General features: G+C 38.9%; 1 protein-coding gene across 1 annotated transcript in view; it reads left to right on the forward strand.

The window, feature by feature from the left end:
- LOC135477857 (peroxisomal carnitine O-octanoyltransferase-like) overlaps window positions 1–21,961 on the forward strand; it is a 29,611-nt gene that overhangs the window by 348 nt on the left and 7,302 nt on the right. The window contains exons 2-12 of the mRNA XM_064758063.1: window positions 1,823–1,947; window positions 2,688–2,869; window positions 7,455–7,582; window positions 8,211–8,416; window positions 10,111–10,224; window positions 12,856–12,957; window positions 14,834–14,917; window positions 17,619–17,726; window positions 18,762–18,892; window positions 20,045–20,165; window positions 21,082–21,160. Coding sequence (XP_064614133.1) covers window positions 1,823–1,947; window positions 2,688–2,869; window positions 7,455–7,582; window positions 8,211–8,416; window positions 10,111–10,224; window positions 12,856–12,957; window positions 14,834–14,917; window positions 17,619–17,726; window positions 18,762–18,892; window positions 20,045–20,165; window positions 21,082–21,160 — 1,380 coding nt within the window. The remainder of the gene's footprint in view (window positions 1–1,822; window positions 1,948–2,687; window positions 2,870–7,454; window positions 7,583–8,210; window positions 8,417–10,110; window positions 10,225–12,855; window positions 12,958–14,833; window positions 14,918–17,618; window positions 17,727–18,761; window positions 18,893–20,044; window positions 20,166–21,081; window positions 21,161–21,961) is intronic.

Genomic DNA, 21,961 nt, shown 5'->3' on the forward strand with positions numbered 1-21,961 from the left:
CGTGGGTTCCTCTTTCATGCCATTGTATTAAAAGTGAAATATTCTTAAGTACAACGTAAAAAAATCTAGGAAATAAATAAATAAATCATAATCATGCAAAATTGGTAACGTAGTCATGAATAAAATTTTAGCAGAAAACATGATACATGTACCACAGTGTTTGGGAAAGAGTTCTGTCATGACTCCCATATTGACACACCTGCTCAAGGAGCTTGCTCAAAATTTCAAGGAGAACTCCATTTACTTCTGTTCATGCAGGTAAATATGGCTGATTTATTATTATGTCGAGAAAGTACACGTATTTGGTAATTTGCTCGTTAATTTATTTGAACTTAAAGAACATTTACAATCACTGCAAGTACAAGTTTAGTACATTTCAAGTTTTCCCCATTCATCTTCTGAATATAATTTTTTTATTGGAAATGCATCATGCAAAATACTCCGCTTTTCATTGGACAACAACAGTTCTGTGGGGTACAGATATATTCTTGAATGCTGCATACGACATCAGATGTATCTGCTGAGTAGGTTATCTCCCTTTGTTGGGTTGTTAATACAATGGTCACATTGCTGAAGCCATTCAACTACACATCGGTCTTCTGCACTGAATTGATGGGTCTGTGCAGGATAAATTTGCGATAAACTAAGTGATACTATAATATATGGTGTCAATAATCCTCATACTGGGCATAATATGAGAAGTATTGACACCAGATGCCTCGCCGAATATGAGGATTATTGACACCAGATGCCTCACCCAATATGAAGATTATTGACACCAGATGCCTCACCCAATATGAAGATTATTGACACCAGATGCCTCAACCAGTATGAGGATTATTGACACCAGATGCCTCGCCCAATATGAGGATTATTGACACCAGATGCCTCGCCCAATATGAGGATTATTGACACCAGATGCCTCGCCCAATATGAGAGGTATTGACACCAGATGCCTCGCCCAATATGAGAGGTATTGACACCAGATGCCTTGCCCAATATTAGGATTATTGACACCAGATGCCTCGCCCAATATGAGGATTATTGACACCAGATGCCTCACCCAATATGAGAGGTATTGACACCAGATGCCTCGCCCAATATGAGAGGTATTGACACCAGATGCCTTGCCCAATATGAGGATTATTGACACCAGATGCCTCACCCAATATGAGGATTATTGACACCAGATGCCTCGCCCAATATGAGAGGTATTGACACCAGATGCCTCGCCCAATATGAGAGGTATTGACACCAGATGCCTCACCCAATATGAGGATTATTGACACCAGATGCCTCACCCAATATGAGGATTATTGACACCAGATGCCTCACCCAATATAAGGATTATTGACACCAGATGCCTCGCCAAATATGAGGATTATTGACACCAGATGCCTCACCCAATATGAGGATTATTGACACCAGATGCCTTGCCCAATATGAAGATTATTGACACCAGATGCCTCGCCCAATATGAGGATTATTGACACCAGATGCCTCGCCCAATATGATTTATTTGATTGGTGTTTTAGGCCGTACTCAAGAATATTTCACTGATATGACTGCGGCCAGCATGATGGTGGGTGGAAACCGGGAAGCGCCCGAGGGAAACCCACGTATATCCACAGGTTGCTGACGGACCTTCCCACGTACGGCTGGAGAGGAAGCCAGTATGAGCTGGACTCAAACTGAGTAACCATGTAACTACTATTGCACAATTTTTCAGTTGTCATGCATGTTCAGAAACTGTCGTAGACTTGTTCTGTTTATAATTAGCCTGACCGTGAACAGTTCCAGTTTTGTTCTCTGCTTGTTTCAGTTCGACCTCACGTCACAGATGAGGAGTATCGTCAGACAGAGTTTGTCGTGCAGCAGTTTGGATCAGGCGTCGGTAGAGATTTACACGCTAAGCTGGCAGAAAAGGCCAAATGTGAGAGGAATTGGGTCAGTTGAATCATTCGACGATTACTTGTGAACTCATAGGGTGAAATGGTATCTCAGTCATAGTATGCTTTAACCCTATGTTTGTCTGTCGATGCATCTCTTGTCACAGTTATGTCCTTTGGATGCTCATATCCAAAATTTGTTTTCTGTTTTTCGGTTTTTGACCCAACATCGGATTTGTGCTGTGATAAAATTTATTTTTTTAATTATTTGATTGGTGTTTTACTCCATACTCAACTATATTTCACATATACATTGTATGAAGGCGGCCAGCATTATAGTGGGAGGAAACCGGGCAGAGCCCTGAGGAAATCCATGACCATCCGCAGGTTGCTGAGGCCTGCTGGGATACGATATGAGATATACACAATTGTACATGTGTATCATGTTGTACTGGTATCCCAGACTTCCCGTGGCATCAAAGTAAAGGACAAATTTAAACATTTAAGATCTGAGAAAAGAAAATGTATATAAAATATATAAAATGTACACATATATTTATATACTGAATAAATAAATACAACATGTACACTTTATGGGTACACGCCGATATGTATTGCACCCTTCAAGCAGTTCTGTCTCCGTGAGGTGGCTGCAATATTCCGAAGTGACATTAAACCATAATCATTCATTCATTCAAATTTTTCAGACTCAGAAATGTCTTTTGAGACGATTAAAAGGTGTGAAATTGTAATACACCGGTTGCTATGGTTACCAGATTGTTGTTGGTACTGTTGTAGCTGGAAAAATGGTGGGACCAGATGGCGTATCTTGACTTCCGCTACCCATGCGCCCCACTGGTGAATTTCTCAGGCCCCGGCCCAGAAATGTTGCACTACTGGCCCGCTAAGGAGGGAAGCCAGTGTGAGAGAGCTGGTCTGTTGATGTACTATGCCATGAAGTATTGGGAACACCTTAGGAAGTAAGTCAAAGCTGTCAGTCACATGATCCATGAATACTTCATCTGCAGGTGTAACCTCTGGTTGCTATGGTTACCAGGTGTTGTTGGTGTATCAGAGCTAATCTGTTCATGTACTGTGCTATTAAGTATTGGGAACACCTCAGGAAGTAAGTCAAAGCTGTCAGTCACATGATCCATGAATACTTCATCTGCAGGTGTAACCTCTGGTTGCTATGGTTACCAGGTGTTGTTGGTGTATCAGAGCTGGTCTGTTAATGCACTATGCTGTGAAGTATTGGGAACACCTCAGGAAGTAAGTCAAAGCTGTCAGTCACATGATCCATAAAATATCAGAGCTGGTCTGTTAATGTGCTGTGTTATGAAGTATTGGGAACACCTCAGGAAGTAAGTCTGAACTGTCTTTCACAGGGTCCATAGGTACTTCATTTGTAAGTCTGTCAATGGTTGCTATGGTTACCTGATGTTGTTGTTGTAGTGTAAGACGGTTGATCTGCTGATGTACAATGCCATGAAGTATTGGGAACTCAGGAAGTAAGTCTAAACTGCCTTTCATGGTGTTTGTGGGTACTTCATCTGCAGTTGTAGGCCTATTCACTAGTTGCAATGGTTACCCAGTGTGGTTGGTAATGTTGGAGTTTGACAGAGCTGGCGTGCTGGTGTACTATGCCATGAAGTATTGAAAACACCTTAGGTGGTTAGTCAGAACAGTCAGTCAGAGTCCATGGGTACGTCACATGCACGTTTACATTAGGGTGTATGAAATTCTAATCCCTTGGTTACTATGGTTACCAGATGTTGTGAATTAATGTGAGGGAGAGGTTGTGTTGATGTACATGTATGAATTGCTGAACACTTTATCTGAAGTTTCACATGCCGGAAACTGAAGAAAAAGACAGATGTTTAAGAAATTATGTTCCTGTTATTGGAGTGTAGCGGCAGATTTATAGCCAATAAGACGGACGAGGTTATTATTTTATTATTCTCACTCTAAAATCTTTTAGCATCGTCCACCTTATTGACAATAAAACTGCAGCTATACACGCTAGTTTCGTGTGGGTAAATCTTAAAATTAAAAGCACAAAACACCACTCATGTAAACATGTGGCCTTCAACATCATATTCACCAGGCAAAACCATGGTTTATAAACAAAGAGGGTACTACTTTAGGTAGTCACTGATTTGAGTTGAACAAGTATCAAACACAGCTGTTGAACACAATCTGTGAAGGGTTTTGAAAGGCGAAACATATCGCCTGCAGCACTGTTTAGTCCATGTACATGTTTGATTTTTCCATGACGTAATTGCCTTCACGGAAAATGATATACAAAGTTGCAAATCATCCACCATATACTGATTACATATGTTTGACCTGACTGTGACGCCATGACGTCACAGTAGCTTTCATCGAATTTGTAATAAAAGTAACAATGTTGTTACATGTAAAACATGAGATTTATAATCCTTGATCATCCTCTTTGTAATAATCTAATATATGTAATATAGAAACGTTTGAGGGCTATAGAATGATGAATATACCAAATGAAGCAGGCCATTGCTAACTGTCAAATTTTCTAATTTGGCATACAGTGGCCAATCACCAGCAATTCCATATCCCTGTAATTCCATCAGGATTAGTCAAACACCCACCATCAGAACTGTTACGATATGTCAAACATCCACCATCAGAATGGTTATGATGTGTCAAACACTCACCATCAGAATGGTTGTGTGTCAAACACCCACCATCAGAATGGTTATGATGTGTCAAACATCCACCATCAGAATGGTTATGTGTCAAACACCCACCATCAGAATGGTTATGATGTGTCAAACATCCACCATCAGAATGGTTATGATGTGTCAAACACCCACCATCAGAATGGTTATGTGTCAAACACCCACCATCAGAATGGTTATGATGTGTCAAACATCCACCATCAGAATGGTTATGATGTGTCAAACATCCACCATCAGAATGGTTATGATGTCTCAAACATCTACCATCAGAATAGTTATGATGTGTCAAACATCCACCATCAGAATGGTTATGATGTGTCAAACACCCACCATCAGAATTGTTATGATGTGTCAAACACCCACCATCAGAATTGTTATGATGTGTCAAACACCCACCATTAGAATGGTTATGATGTGTCAAACACCCTCCATCAGAATAGTTATGATGTGTCAAACACTCACCATCAGAATTGTTATGATGTGTCAAACACTCACCATCAGAATGGTTATGATGTGTCATACACCCACCATCAGAATTGTTATGATGTGAAACACTCACCATCAGAATGGTTATGATGTGTCAAACACCCACCATCAGAATGGTTATGATGTGTCAAACACTCACCATCAGAATTGTTATGATGTGTCAAACATCCACCATCAGAATTGTTATGATGTGTCAAACACTCACCATCAGAATGGTTATGATGTGTCATACACCCACCATCAGAATTGTTATGATGTGTCAAACACCCACCATCAGAATTGTTATGATGTGTCAAACACCCACCATCAGAATTGTTATGATGTGTCAAACACTCACCATCAGAATGGTTATGATGTGCCAAACACTGACCATCAGAATGGTTATGATGTGTCAAACACTCACCATCAGAATTCTTATGATGTGTCAAACACTCACCATCAGAATGGTTATGATGTGCCAAACACTGACCATCAGAATGGTTATGATGTGTCAAACACTCACCATCAGAATTCTTATGATGTGTCAAACACTCACCATCAGAATGGTTATGATGTGTCAAACACTCACCATCAGAATTGTTATGATGTGTCAAACATCCACCTTCAGAATTGTTATGATGTGTCAAACACTCACCATCAGAATGGTTATGATGTGTCATACACCCACCATCAGAATTGTTATGATGTGTCAAACACTCACCATCAGAATGGTTATGATGTGTCAAACACCCTCTATCAGAATAGTTATGATGTGTCAAACATCCACCATCAGAATTGTTATGTGCCAAACACCCACCATCAGAATTGTTATGATGTGTCAAACACCCACCATCAGAATGGTTATGATGTGTCAAACACCCACCTTCAGAATGGTTATGATGTCTCAAACATCCACCATCAGAATGGTTATGATGTGTCAAACACTGACCATCAGAATGGTTATGATGTGTCAAACATCCTCCATCAGAATGGTTATAATGTGTCAAACACCCACTATTAGAATTGTTATGATGTGTCAAACATCCACCATCAGAATGGTTATGATGTGTCAAACACTTACCATCAGAATGGTTATGATGTGTCAAACATCCACCATCAGAATGGTTATGATGTGTCAAACACTCACCATCAGAATGGTTATGATGTGTCGAACACCTACTATCAGAATGGTTATGATGTGTCAAACACCTACTATCAGAATGGTTATGATGTGTCAAACACTCACCGTCAGAATTGTTATGATGTGTCAAACACCCTCCATCAGAATGGTTATGATGTGTCAAACACCTACTATCAGAATGGTTATGATGTCTCAAACACCTACTATCAGAATGGTTATGATGTGTCAAACACCCTCCATCAGAATTGTTATGATGTGTCAAACACCCACCATCAGAAAGGTTATGATGTGTCAAACACCCACCTTCAGAATGGTTATGATGTGTCAAACACTCACCATCAGAATGGTTATGATGTGTCAAACACCCACCATCAGAATTGTTATGATGTGTCAAACACCCACCATTAGAATTGTTAAGATGTGTCAAACACCCACCATTAGAATGGTTATGATGTGTCAAACACTCACCATCAGAATGGTTATGATGTGTCAAACACCCACCATCAGAATGGTTATGATGTGTCAAACACCCACCATCAGAATGGTTATGATGTGTCAAACACTCACCATCAGAATGGTTATGATGTGTCAAACACCTACTATCAGAATGGTTATGATGTGTCAAACACTCACCATCAGAATGGTTATGATGTGTCAAACACCCACCATCAGAATTGTTATGATGTGTCAAACACCCACCATTAGAATTGTTAAGATGTGTCAAACACCCACCATTAGAATGGTTATGATGTGTCAAACACTCACCATCAGAATGGTTATGATGTGTCAAACACCCTCCATCAGAATGGTTATGATGTGTCAAACACCTACTATCAGAATGGTTATGATGTGTCAAACACTCACCGTCAGAATAGTTATGATGTGTCAAACACCCACCATCAGAATGGTTATGATGTGTCAAACACCTACTATCAGAATGGTTATGATGTGTCAAACACTCACCATCAGAATTGTTATGATGTGTCAAACACCCTCCATCAGAATGGTTATGATGTGTCAAACATCCACCATTAGAATTGTTATGATGTGTCAAACATCCACCATCAGAATGGTTATGATGTGTCAAACACTCACCATCAGAATGGTTATGATGTGTCAAACACTCACCATCAGAATGGTTGTGATGTGTCAAACATCCACCAGCAGAGTGGTTACAAGATTTGCAGACTCCCACCACATCCTTTAAAATAAATGTAATTAAAGTGAAACTCATGTTTTTAGAGAACGTCTGCGAGTGGACAAGGCACGAGACGGACGTGTGTTTTGCATGAACCAGTACCAGAGGCCCTTCAGCACCTGTAAAATACCTGGCATCAAACGAGATCAGCTCAAGTTCTACTTCCAAACAGGTAAACACAGCAGCCTGTGTTGCAGATTGGGTCTACTGGGAGTAAAAAATTAATTGATTGATTGATGGATAGGGGATTTCATTGTCATATATGTGACGTTTCCAGTACATTTCGGATATAGTGCCTTTTTCTGTTTCCTAGTCACAAAGGGAGCATATTAGGTGATATGTACTGTTTATGTATAAGTGTATAACATGGGGACCTGTATATGTGACTAACATGGGGACCTGTATATGTGACTAACATGGGGCCCTGTATATGTGACTAACATGGGGACATGCAGGTATCATGGGATACATGTATGTAACATGGTGTTTGTTGGTTTAGCCACAAGTGAACACAAGAAGATAAATGTATCAAATGATCGATTGTATTCCTTGTTTCAGAGTTACCAAGGGGACACAGCTAATGTTACATTGTGTTTTTGTTTAAGAGTTACAAGTGGACATGTTAAATGATCCATTGCGTTTCTTGTGTCAGCGTTACGAAGGGATATAGCAAAGGTTACATTATATATTCTTGTTTCCGATTCACAAGGGAACATATCAAATGATAGATGACATGTATGTTTCTTGTTTCAGAGTCAAAAGCGGACATATCGAATAATATGTTGTGTTTCTTGTTTCAGAATCACAAGGGGACAGTCCTACCCATCTTGTGGTCCTCTGTAGGGGGCAAATATTCAGTTTTGAGCTTGTTGACAACTCAGGGGAAATCCTGACAGCCCCTGAAATCCAGCGACAGTTTGAGAGGATCAAGAAGAAGTGCGAGGCATCTCCCCCTGGGCCTGGGGTAGGGGCCCTTACTGGAGATATGCGTACAACATGGGCCAAGGTATGCTGCCTTCAAGGACCTGTTACTCTGTCATGCTGAGTCCACTAAAAGTGTTGATTTTAGAATTTGTGCTGTTTTGTTTTTTTTGTTTTTGTTTTTTTTGATCAACTAGGGCTTTATACATTGAATAATAAATCCATAAATATTTTGTGAAGTATATTTTTGTAAGAACTAGAGGGCTGTGTAGACTGTTATTTGGCCGATTTTGTATTTTAGACCTGTTATATCTCATTATTTTGTAATCTCCAGAACCTGGTTTTAAGAAGTCATAACCAGAGATTTTTGGCCAAAAAAATCAGTCAGCAAAAGTCCAGTCAAATTTCTGCTATTATTTTAGAATAGCCCAAACAAATAGTTTCATAAAATGACAGAATGTGTGACCTTTCAAAATATGTAAACCGGCCCTGATAGCACAGTTGGTAGAGCGTTTGCTTCGGGGCGGTAGATTCATAGTCAATCCTGGGCAGGTCACACCTAAGACCTTAAAAGAGACGAAGTTGTAACTTCCTCACTTGACGTTCAGCATTAGGGGGATAGTACAATGACTGAATGACCCAAATCAGTATAATGACTAGGGCGGAGCGGCTTACTTGTCTCTAGTAAGTGGTCTCAGTGAAGCAGCACTAGATGAAAGAGCAGTGGAAATCCATCCTGCAACAAGGGGCACATTACATACACTCTAAGGACTCCTTCGTCGTCATATGACTAAAAAATTGTTAAGTATGACATTAAATGCCAAGCACCCACTCAAAATAGGTGATATTTGTGAATATTCATGAAGCTTTTTAAACTGAAGAATCGGAAATGTAATAATTTACTTCAAGGTAATAATTTGAGCTATGCACGGTAAATCTACTGCGGATGGTTGTGGGTTTTACCATAATGCTGGGGGCAGTCGTATAAGTGAAATGTTCTTGAGTACAGCGTAAAACACCAGTCAACTAAATAAATAAATCATGGTAAATCCAGAAAGTTTCATTTGATAAATGAATATGGATTTTTCAGTGAAAGTCTCCGATATAGACACATGCTAAGCATTATCATACATAATACACTTTTGAAAGTGTGTCATGTCCTGCGCATAGGATGTCTGTATTTAATTACTTTCAACATTCTCATTGGTCATCCATTGTTTTCCAAACAATAACTGCACTAAGAACCTAAAGGACTTTAAATTTTGACCAAAAAAGTGTACTTTTGAAGGTAATAAATGTCATAAGATATTACTTTTGGAGCTGAACCTTAAATTTCGCCAGTAGGATATCATCTTAATCATAGTAATAAACCTCTCAACACCTGTCTAAAATCAATAGAGCTGTCAAAATTAGAGCTCTCAAAATTAGAGCTCTCAAAATTAGAGCTCTCAAAATTAGAGCTCTCAAAATTAGAGCTCTAAAAACTAGAGCTGTCAAAATTAGAGCTCTCAAAATTAGAGCTGTCAAAATTAGAGCTTTCAAAACTAGAGGTCTCAAAACTAGAGCTCTCAAAATTAGAGCTTTCAAAACTAGAGCTCTCAAAATTAGGAGGAATGATCTGCTTAGTGGCAGACTAGGATATGTGATCAAATTGTTTTGTGTTTTATAAACTTGAGATCAAGTTCTAAAAGCCGCTTGATCTATACTTAACTTTTGCATATACATACATAGCATGAGATAAAGACTCTCTGAATTTGCATGTTATTTTGTGTTCTTTAGATGAGGAACCACTTGATAGCGCTCCACCCCGATAACTGGCGACTCTTGGAGACAATTCAGAAGGCTGTAATGGTGATTGTACTTGAGGATGTCTCCCCAAAGGATGAAACTGAGGTAGGTGGGGCGTTGTGATGGAGGGGTTTGGAGGGGTGGGTGCGGGGTAGGGTGTACGATGATCCTGGAAATCATGTACATGTGGCCGATGGACAACTCAGGTCCAAGCTGGGTGGACTTTTTTTTTTTTTGTAATGCATGAGTATATGTACTACAATACAACAAATCATCATCACAAAGGCAGGAAGAAACTACACAGCTGAGCCTCACATTATTTTAGGCAGGAAATGTTACAGATTCATATTTGAATGTATGTACCTTAATTCCTTAACCTTTTCACTTATGAAAGAGTGATTTTCAGTACAACTTTTGCATATTTAGGGATCCCGTTCTTCCCGAACGGGATCCCTATTGTAATCTTTCTGTTTTTTCTTATTATTATTATTTTTTTTTTTTTCACCGACTTTGTTAGCAAGGAAACTTTTACACCGTTCAACATAGAGGTCCCAAATTTTGCACACATATTCTAGCGGTGAATATCTCGGGACAAATTCTCCATTTTTTTGCTATGTCACGTGGTTCGGCCGCCATATTGATTTTTGGGTAAAACCTTTAAAAATCTTCTCAAGAACCACTGAACCGATCATTTTCAAATTTGACATGCGGCTAGAAGGTTACGAGTTCTTTAAAGTTTGCAAAAATGGTTCACTTGCGGTCAAAACTCTGGAAGCTCGCCATTGGTCGAAGTTGTGACGTCACAAAAAGTTCTGAAATCTCAATTGTTCTCAACGTATTCTGATGTATCTTGAGCGGCTGATTCCGAATCTGCTTGTATTTTTTGCATATCTGTGTAACTTTTTGAGATATAGGTAAAAAACTCAAAAAAGTGACGTAATTTCAATGGCCTGTAACTCGAGAACTATGGGAGCTAGAAACATGCAACCTGCACGAAATTGTAGCTCAAGACGTGCTCTTTTGAGCATTGGTCAACGGATTTGAGCTCCGATCAATAATTTTCTCGCTAGAATCATTTAAATGACAACACCGTTTTTTGTTTAGAAAAAGATGAGAATCCTATTGCTTTAAAAATGGAGTTAGATGGGGACTGGACTGGATTTATAGTATTTGACCTGATGCTTTCGGCTACACTGTCCGTGATCTCCCGAAACGGTTGTAGGATGACATTCAGCTATACAGTACTCTATAAAATGACGTAGAGTTCTAACTACAACAGCAAACGACGCGGACCTGCAAAAGTTAGGTTTGTTTTGCGCAGGCCTTGTCTTCTTTACTATATGCTAACCAGGCCAGGGTGATTGGCAGACATCACCATATGCCCTGGTCCATGTGTTGACTTTCTAACAACGGCCTAGATATCAGTAGAGCTGTGAGTCTGTGCAAGGCAGGTCGCGGATTGAGACATAAAAGTACAAACTATGATTTTTCTTCTTTCTTTCTTTTCTCTTACCGCTGACGCCTGTCAGTCATGTCAGAGTTCGATCCAAGCTTAGCCAATTTGGCAGGCGATGAAAATGTTGTGAATTTCAAGGTTTTAAGTAGGCTGCTAGGCGTAGTTGGATGTTCCGATCACGAGTCTGGTGTTTTTTTCTTTCTCCGACGCACGGTTTTATCGCCAATTACCATGAAAAAGTGCAATTTTGTCATAAAACAGATTTACCACATTCGGCACATTTACATCAACTTGTTGTTACAAGGGCCGTGTATTATTGGTTGGGGAAAATGTCATCGATTCGATCCGGGATCCCGGCCTAGGATCTGCTATTCGCAGATCCATTCTAGTTTAAGTCTGATTTTGGAGACAAAACTACACAGGTTAGATTGGCCAGCTTCAGAACTTCACAAAAAGTATGATTGTATCTGTCAACAGTGATGAATGTCTTCAGAATATGCTTGAATAAACACCTTGCAAACATACAAAAAGGTTGAAGAATTACAGCACGCATTCTTGGGGTTTTACGCCATACACGTACAGAACAATTTTTCATACAACGTTGAAGAGTCATTAGAAGCGTGTACATTTACTGTGTCTTCTTGTGGCAGGATGAGCCCATGCTGCTAAAGTGCTGCAGAGTATCGTGCCGAGACACCAGACATGACACCCCACTTAGTCACATTATACCGACACCGGGTCAATCAGTCTTGTTTCCTTGCTCTAACCTCTCAGTGCTGAGCGCCAAGTGAGACACCAGACATGACACCCCACCTAGTCACATTATATCGACACCGGGTCAATCAGTCTTGTTTCCTTGCTCTAACCTCTTAGTGCTGAGCGCCAAGTGAGACACCAGACATGACACCCCACCTAGTCACATTATACCGACACCGGGTCAATCAGTCTTGTTTCCTTGCTCTAACCTCTCAGTGCTGAGCGCCAAGTGAGGCAGCAGCAGATACCAATTTATAGTCTTTGGTATATTTTTTTATGTTTTACTCTTAACTTTGGAATGGTCTGCACAATATTTTGAGGTGACTCATTAAATGAATATTTGCCTGTATAAAACATCAGTGGTGTACCTCTGCCACACCGCCTTTTGAAAACTGAAAGCCTGAAATCAACTGTCATTCCTCAGTTTTCAAATATGTTGTCAGACAATACTGAATAAACAAATTTGTTGTGTCCTCTAAATGGCTAAATGTTCTAATGTGAGTGGTGTATTATTACGGTTTCAGATATCCCAGCATGGAATGGCCGGAGACTCCACCAACCGATGGTTTGATAAAGCTACATCTGTGGTGGTGTTCAACAATGGGTTGCTGGCCTCGAACTGCGACGTAAGTACAGCCACTGTGTGAGGGATTTGTCTGCCAATCTAACATACAGTTAGGAATACATGTGCAAATAGATTCACAGGAACAAGTTTTTCTGCAAAAGGGGGGTGGGGGAGAGGAGGGGGCCACCGTGACCTGGTGGTTAGCATAAGCTACATGTGGGCACCTCTAAGCAATACAAGCACTCTTAGTCCAAGCCCAGCTCATGCAGATAGCTGTGGGCTCTGTAGTGAATTTATCTGCAGATACAAGCACTGTGTAGTGAATTTATCTGCAGATACAACCACTGTGTAGTGAATTTATCTGCAGATACAACCACTGTGTAGTGAATTTATCTGCAGATACAACCACTGTGTAGTGAATTTATCTGCAGATACAAGCACTGTGTAGTGAATTTATCTGCAGATACAACCCTTGTGTAGTGAATTTATCTGCAGATACAAGCACTGTGTAGTGAATTTATCTGCAGATACAACCCTTGTGTAGTGAATTTATCTGCAGATACAAGCACTGTGTAGTGAATTTATCTGCAGATACAACCACTGTGTAGTGAATTTATCTGCAGATACAACCCTTGTGTAGTGAATTTATCTGCAGATACAACCTTTGTGTAGTGAATTTATCTGCAGATACAACCCTTGTGTAGTGAATTTATCTGCAGATACAACCACTGTAGCGAATTTATCTGCAGATACAACCACTGTGTAGTGAATTTATCTTCAGATACTACCACTGTGTAGTGAATTTATCTGCAGATACAACCACTGTGTAGTGAATTTATCTGCAGATACAACCACTGTGTAGTGAATTTATCTGCAGATACAAGCACTGTGTAGTGAATTTATCTGCAGATACAACCACTGTAGCGAATTTATCTTCAGATACTACCACTGTGTAGTGAATTTATCTGCAGATACAACCACTGTGTAGTGAATTTATCTGCAGATACAACCACTGTGTAGTGAATTTATCTGCAGATACAACCACTGTGTAGTGAATTTATCTGCAGATACAACCACTGTGTAGTGAATTTATCTTCAGATACAACCACTGTGTAGTGAATTTATCTGCAGATACAACCACTGTGTAGTGAATTTATCTTCAGATACTACCACTGTGCAGTGAATTTATCTGCAGATACAACCACTGTGTAGTGAATTTATCTGCAGATACAACCTTTGTGTGGTGAATTTATCTGCAGATACAACCACTGTAGTGAATTTATCTGCAGAAACAACCACTGTGTAGTGAATTTATCAACACATACAACCTTTCTGTCGTAAATTTATCTGCAGATAGAGCCACTGTATAGAAATTATCTATAATCACTGTATTGTATTTATCTCTATTAGTACAAGCCCTATTTTGAATCCACAATTAACCATTAGGATAGGCCACTAAAGGTACATGCACTGAACTCCACAAGTCTCATAATCGTCTTAATTACCTCCCCTTGCCCTGAATTTCTCATCCTGGTTGTTCAAAACTGTTTTAAGACTTAATACCAGATTTAACTTCAAGCCAAGTTTTCAGTTTTGTACTTTACCCCAAAATAATTGCGTAACAGTGTATTAGATATGAACTAAAAATGCTGCTGTTCTACTTTGACTTTGGAAGACTGCATTGTCTATTGGTTTGGCTAAAATCTTAAATATAAGATAAAACAAGTATACTTAAAACAAATATTAGCTAATACATGTGCGAACAACTGGGCCTAAGGCATTGTAAGAAAGTATATCATTACATGATGAGTTTTTTTGAAGTAACTCAACATCATTTTGCACAGAAATGGAGCGACTAAAAACTGCATATCTGCTTGGGAAAGCTGTAGTGTTTTACCAGAGCTAATACATTATTTGGTTTTCCTTATTCTTTTCAGCATGCACCATTTGAAGCCATGGTTATGATATCTAACACATTCTACGTGGACTTGTGTGTAAAGTATTATAAAGGGAAATGGCACGTAAGTGTGATGTGTGCTTGTCTGTCTGTCTGTCTGTTTGGTGGTTAACAACTTTTCAGCTCCCCTTACAAAGTAAGGAGAGGTATTGTGGGAGGGGATCAGATGTTTTCGGTGTTGGTGTCCAGACTGTTAAAAGTTTTTTGACGTATAGCCAATCATTGCAATTTACATATCAGAGACCTCTGTGGTAAAGTTGTGTACTAACTCCCCACAGTATCTTTTACCACCTCAATGATTTACAACTCCTTAACATATGAGTGAGTGAGTACTTGGGGTTTAACGTTGTACTCAACAATTTTTCAGTCATATGACGACGAAGGAATCATTAGGGTGCATGTACGTGTAATGTGCCTCCTTGTTGCAGGACGGATTTCCACCGCTCTTTTATTTAGTGCTGCTTCACTGAGACGACTTACCGAGGGCAAGTAATGCCGCCCCGCCCGAGCCATTATACTGATACGGGTCAACCAGTCATTGCACTATCCCCTTAATGCTGAACGCCAAGCGAGGAAGTTACAACTTCCTCTTTTAAAGTCTTAGGTGTGACTCAATCAAGGATTGATCCTGGATCTACCGGTCCCGAAGCGGACGCTCTACCAACTATACTATCCAGGCCGGTCCTTAACATATGAAGTCTCTGCTCTACAATCCTTACATATACGATAAACAGTCATACATGTAGTTGTAACAATATAATAATTTTGGTCTATCGTGTTGATTTAATAGCAAAATCTTAGCACGATATACTCTAAAGTACTTAATTTTCACCTGGAACTAATTTTCACGGATTTCGTGGTCAGTAATTTACCACAAAAAATAGTTCCAGCGAAAAAAAAATATCCAATATTGAATCATATGCTACAGGTAGTAGTCATAACGAAGTGAAATCCAGGGTGACTAGAGTTGCGACAAGAAAGCCCGACAGGACAGCTTAATTTTTTAACAGCACGGAAGGAAACTGATGATTTAAATATATACAAACTCTGGTGCTAAGGCTTGGTGGGTATAAAACAAAGTGGGAGTTTATTCGCCTTTAGTTTGATCAATCTTCCCTCTGCCTGTAAAGTGAAAGAAAAGTAAATACCAGCATGTGCTGGGTTCTAATGAATGTTGCTCTGATACACGCTATCCCATTGGCTGTCTCTCTCCTGTCGTCCAATGAATGAGCTTCTAACAAACTGTGACATGTGTACAACAACACAATGCCCATGTGACAGCTACGGCAATGTTTGCGGTTTCTGACCTGCTACAGAGGATGATTTAAACTGAAAACTTACCGTGTTGCATGATAAAGAAAAAGTGACTGGCACCGATAATGGTGAATTCATATGCTTTGCATTTAACTGATCAAAAGGTAACAGGTCACTTTGCCGGGTGTTCAAAAGTACACTCGATGATTCGAAAAGAAGTGACACCTGTTTGAGTACTGCTCATAGTAGGTGCGAAAGTAATCTTTTTATTTGTGATAATCCATCTCCCATTGTTTTAATCTCCAACTCAGATCACGTGGATTAGTGACACCACAGGAAGCAAAGGAGGATTAAAGTCACATGTGATGATGCCTGTTTGACATGCTTGAATAATTTGGGATATATTATATCTTGGAAAATTTTAAAATTTGTTTTTCAATATTCTCTTAAATATGCGAAAATTAATTACCGCGGACATATTTTTGCAGAAAAATCTGCGAAAATAAATTCGTGCTAATAATAAGTACTTTACAGTACTTAGAGGCTAATGTCTGTGTATGACAGTGTCAATCATTCTACTTTTTTGGGGGTTTAGAGGTCAGTATTTGAATGTGTCACATGACTTGAACAGCATGCAGTCTTACAGGTGAGCTACCAGTATTGTCAGAATGCCTTTATCAGCATTGTTTCGATCATTTCACAATGGTCTCTCCTGATAGCAGAGCAGTTCCAAAACCAGCATACATGTATTTGCAGTGCTGCCTCACTGGAACACCATGCCAAAGACACCGGAAACAATGATTCATATATGCACAGTACACATACACTGACACTGGGCGTGCCGCTATTTGGTCTGTTTGTCATTGGAATTCTTCAATCATTTTACATGTTTGCAAGGTGTTTATTTAAGCATATTCTGAAGGCACTATTCTATTTAGACTGACAAATTATACTTTTATGAAGCCCCAAAACTGGCCAGTCCAACCAATTTAGTTTTGTCTCCATCTAATTCTTATTAAAAATTTGCAAAAATTGCACTAAAAGTTGCTCTTTGTGAAAAACATGTGAAAAAGTTGAGGAATTAGGGTATGCTGAGTCTAGAGTTAGAGAAGTACCAAAACTGCTGATGTTGAAATCTTAATTAGAAGTCACCTAACTTGGTATTGACCTTCATCGAATAAGTGAAATATTCTTGATCATTGCTTTAAACAATTTCCAGTGAATGAATATATAAATGAACAATATTCTAGGTTAAGTAATTTATAGTGAAACTGATTTCAGAAGAGCACCTCCCTACAGAGCTTCCCTAACATTACATGTATGTGTAATATACGTGGTGTCTTGTACATCAGGACATCATCACAATGCAGAGCCTACCTGTTATCATGCGTTTTATTTTAGGTGTTTTGTGCTGAACTTGCTAATTTCAGTACAATGCCACCTTATGGAGCCTCGCTAACATTATATGTAATACTCTAGGTTTTGTTGTTCTGGACTTGAACTGATTTCAGGGCAGTACCACCCTGCGGAGCCTCCCTGATCCAGATGAACTGGTGTTTGTCATCGATGATGTCATCACAGATGCCATCAGCAAAGCCAAGCTGCTCAACAGAAGCTTTGTAAGTGCTTAATTATTTTTCACTTTTTTTTATGTAATATTCCTAATATATTACAAAGCTAAAACTCACTTTTCACTAAGTTTTCTAGAAGTGTTAATTTATTTGTTTATTTGATTGGTGTTTTACTCCGTACTCAAGAATATTTCACTTATACGACGGCAGCCAGCATTATGGTGAGAGGAAACTGGGCAGAGCCTAGGGGAAACCCACGACCATCTGCAGGTTGCTGGCAGACCTTCCCACTTACGGCCAGAGAGGAAGCCATCATGAACTGGACTTGATCTTACAGTGACCGCTTTGGTGAGAGGCTTCTGTATCATAAAGCTAGAGAAGTGTTAATAAATGAATTTATTGAAAGTTTCTTTTAAGACTTTGTTAAGTGTTAATTATAGTGTGATCCAAGATTTGAATGGTGCATTATGTTGTCATTTTTTTTAAGACGTTATAAAAGCTAGAATTTCAAACTAATAACATCTTAAATGTTAAAAAAACAATGCAGTTTCAAAGCATGTATAGATTAAAAGAAGGTTTACATGATATGAAGGATCAAAATACCGGCTAATGTTGATTGCTTTCCTTGGAGGCTCTTCATTAAGAAAAACAATTTTTTTTTCTATCACAGCCACTCTTGCCCTACAATTTTCTCCCAAAATTGTTGTTTTAAGAACTGTTCACCATCTACATCGTTGACAGCACCTGATTTATAAAAATGAGAGCTGACAAAGCCTAACTGCTGTCTTATTTTTACTCCAACATGTCTATAAATAGGCCCAAGATTAAATTAAAAGTACAAGAATCATTATTTTACTTGACATATAGGTATACATGTAGCTTAGACCAAATAGAGCACAAGACTTTTCAACTTCAGTTTTTATTTCTTAACATGCAAACTTATAAAGTACAAAATTGCATCTGGGGCTTTTTCTTGGGGCATAAAAATGGCTTTAAACTACACACTTTATTTTAGTGTTCTCTTTGCCTTCAGCAAATGACGTGATAATTTTACATTTTGAATGTGTAAAATTTTGGTTGTAGGCTGATAATCTGGAAGTGTTTAATTCTACATTTACGGATTTCGGCAAGTCTCTCCTGAAATCAGTGAAAGTCCACCCAGACACGTGTGTACAGATGGCGCTTCAGCTGGCCTACTACAGGATGTATAAAAAGTATGCAAGAAAATTTCACCTGTAGTCAGGTCACAGAAGGGAAATACTTACATTTATTTACTTATGTAATTGGTGTTTTATGCCTTTATCAAGAATATTTCACTTGTACAATGACAGCCAACATTAAGGAGGGAGAAAACCGAGCAGAACCTGTAGGGAAACCTATGACCATCGGCAGATTGCTGGCAAACTTGTCATGCACAAACACAGAGGAAGCCAACATGAGTTAGACTTGAACTCATAGCAACCACATTGGTGAAAGCCTCCTGTGTCATTGTCCTGTGCAAGCATGCTATGCACCAGCCCACAGAGACTCCCTGTTGCTGCTTGTAGCTTTTGTTGGGATTTCTCCGCCACTGCTGCTGTCTCTGCCACGTTTTATTTAGCAGATTACTCCCATACCTCATGAACTCTGATTTATAGTACATTTGTATGTAATATTTTGAGTATTACTAGACCAGTGGTTTCTACTAAATTGCAGTTAACAACACTGCATTTGTTTTTATCTAATTCCACAAAAGTCAGGGTGCCAGGTAGTGTGTAAACTGCTGTGATTGATTCATTTACATGAACTATTATTATTATAAGGTATTTATGAGGTAAATTGAAGAGAGGCCATACTTCAGTGCTTATGTGAGACTGTTACATATCACACTGTTGTCGCTGCTCTGGGTTTAATCCGTGTTCTGTAAATGACCTATATGCTGACCTGGGGAAATCTGTTTCATGCAGATCATACGGAGGCCAAAGGTCAAGGTCATCGAAAGGTCACACTTGCTGAAAATCCTGTTTCCAAATTTCTGAGTAGACTAATTTCAAATTTGATAAAACTTGGTATATACCATATCTACATGAAGGATGTAGTTTGAATGACTTTTGACTAAAATTGGTGAAGGTCAAGCACAATTTAAAACTTTGGGAGGAAACTTTCTTTATTCAACTTTCCCCAGTTTTGGAGTTGGCTCCAGACATTGGCTGCTTTAGTATTGGTAAAGGAAACCAACAGTCTTTAGGAATTTTTGTTGAAAGAAACCAGTAGCAGTTTATAGGTTTATTGCTGAAGGAAATGTTTGAATGCATGACACTTTATATGGATGATGCAGTAATGAATGTTTTCATCAGCATTATTTTTAATCTCTGTGTCTTCCACAGACCAGCTCCTACTTATGAGACAGGAACAACTCGAAAGTTTTGGCACGGCAGAACCGAGACTGTAAGGGCATGTACCCCAGAGACGCTACGCTGGACACAGTCCATGGCTGACAACTCCTCAGTAAGAAAACAGCAGTGACCCTAGTCAAGGCATCAGCTTGTCCATTAACTGCAACACGCATGAAGTTTAATGTTAACTGACGTATTCCCTATGTTCAAAGCAATACGTCGAGAAAACCAAACAGACTTTCTGTTAACGTGCTAACGACTCTCGAAACACTTTTGGTCTGCCTGTCATTCATTTGATCACATGACTAATCAGAATATTGAGGTTTGAAAGAGGCTATACCAGAGATTTATAGCAGAAAATACATCAGCGCAAATTCAATCAAATTTTATTTGGTTGTTATTTTATAATAGCCCAGTTGTTACCTTCACGAAATATCAGCCTTACCTGTGCATGTGTGACGTGTTTCAAAATCGGTAATAAAGGTACTAAAATTTATAGAATGTTTGACTTTTAAGCAAATTTTAACATTTTTAACGTTGTAAATAGTGCAGATAGGAGTCTATAGAAATTTACTGAAAGACAATAATTTTAGCTATTCGTGGCAAACACAATGAACATGGATTTTTTGTGAAAACTACGGTACAGCTGCTTTGAGATTTTATGGGATCAGTGAAGATGGATTTTTTTTGTGAAAACTACAATAGAGCCGCTTTGAGATTTTATTGGATCAGCAAACGTCAATTTTTTTGTGAAAACTGTGGTAGAGCGTCTTTGAGATTTTATTGGATTATGGTGGGAGGCAACCGTGTAGAGCCTGAGAGAAACCCATGACCATCATTAGGTTGCTGGCAGACTTTCCCACCAGAGAGCAATCTAACAGTTACACGGTATGTGGATGCAGTTGTACAGAATCAGTCCTTTGATAGGGTAGGTCTGCTATTTGGCATACTGTACACATTGTTGTACAAACAGATCTCTGTGTGTTTACACACAAACGCTGACATAGTTCATGTTTGTTTATCCACAGTGGCAAACCCGTCTGTATCTGTTTAACCAGGCTGTGGATAAACACAACAGACTGATGGCTGAAGCACAGGAAAATAATGGTAAGACACATAGTGTGTACATGTGTGTTTGTATAGGTTCAAGGCAAAAAACGCCAGATGTGAAGTATATGTCAGATGAAAAAACATTACATGTAAACACTGTTTTTTTGAAAAAAAACATTTCACCCACAAAATTTCATTTTTGGAGGCAAATAAATGTCACAAAATATTATTTTGGTGCTAAAACTTACAATTTTCCAGTAGAGTATCAGCTCATGTTCCAAGCAAACCTCAAAACACCTTTCTAAATCAGTAGAGCTCTCAGAATCAGGAAAAAATGGGTAAGGTAGTCATGGATGAAATTTATGGTCATTTAGGGTAGTTGAATTTATAAGTTTAAAATTTTTTCAAGTCAGTAAAATGCGTTTGAAACTTTGGAATCTGAAGCAACTTTTCTGACCATATTGGGACCAGTGATGTCACATCAGGGTTTTGCCAACGAACATGCTTAAAGGAACATATACTGTTGTAAATTTCATCAGTCTACTGTATTTCTTTTTCACATATTTGCAAGGTGTTTATTCAAGCATATTTTGAAGGCATTTTTCTGTGTAGACTTTTATACTTAAGTATAAGTAAGTATACGATTATACTTTTTGTAAAGCCCTGTAAATTGAACCAGTGTAGTTTTGTCCCCAAAATCAAACCAAAAAGGTTGTTCTTTTATATGGGAAAGGGTTGAGGAATTAAGGTAAGTACATATACATTAGTTCAATTAAATTAAACATTGAGGCCTATTTTCAACAGTTTCTGATATTTATGTGCCTCATCGTTTCATCATTGAATTAAAAAATGTGGTAG

The sequence above is a fragment of the Liolophura sinensis genome, chromosome 11 (assembly GCF_032854445.1).
Source record: "Liolophura sinensis isolate JHLJ2023 chromosome 11, CUHK_Ljap_v2, whole genome shotgun sequence".
In the NCBI taxonomy this organism is placed as follows: Eukaryota; Metazoa; Mollusca; class Polyplacophora; order Chitonida; family Chitonidae; genus Liolophura; species Liolophura sinensis.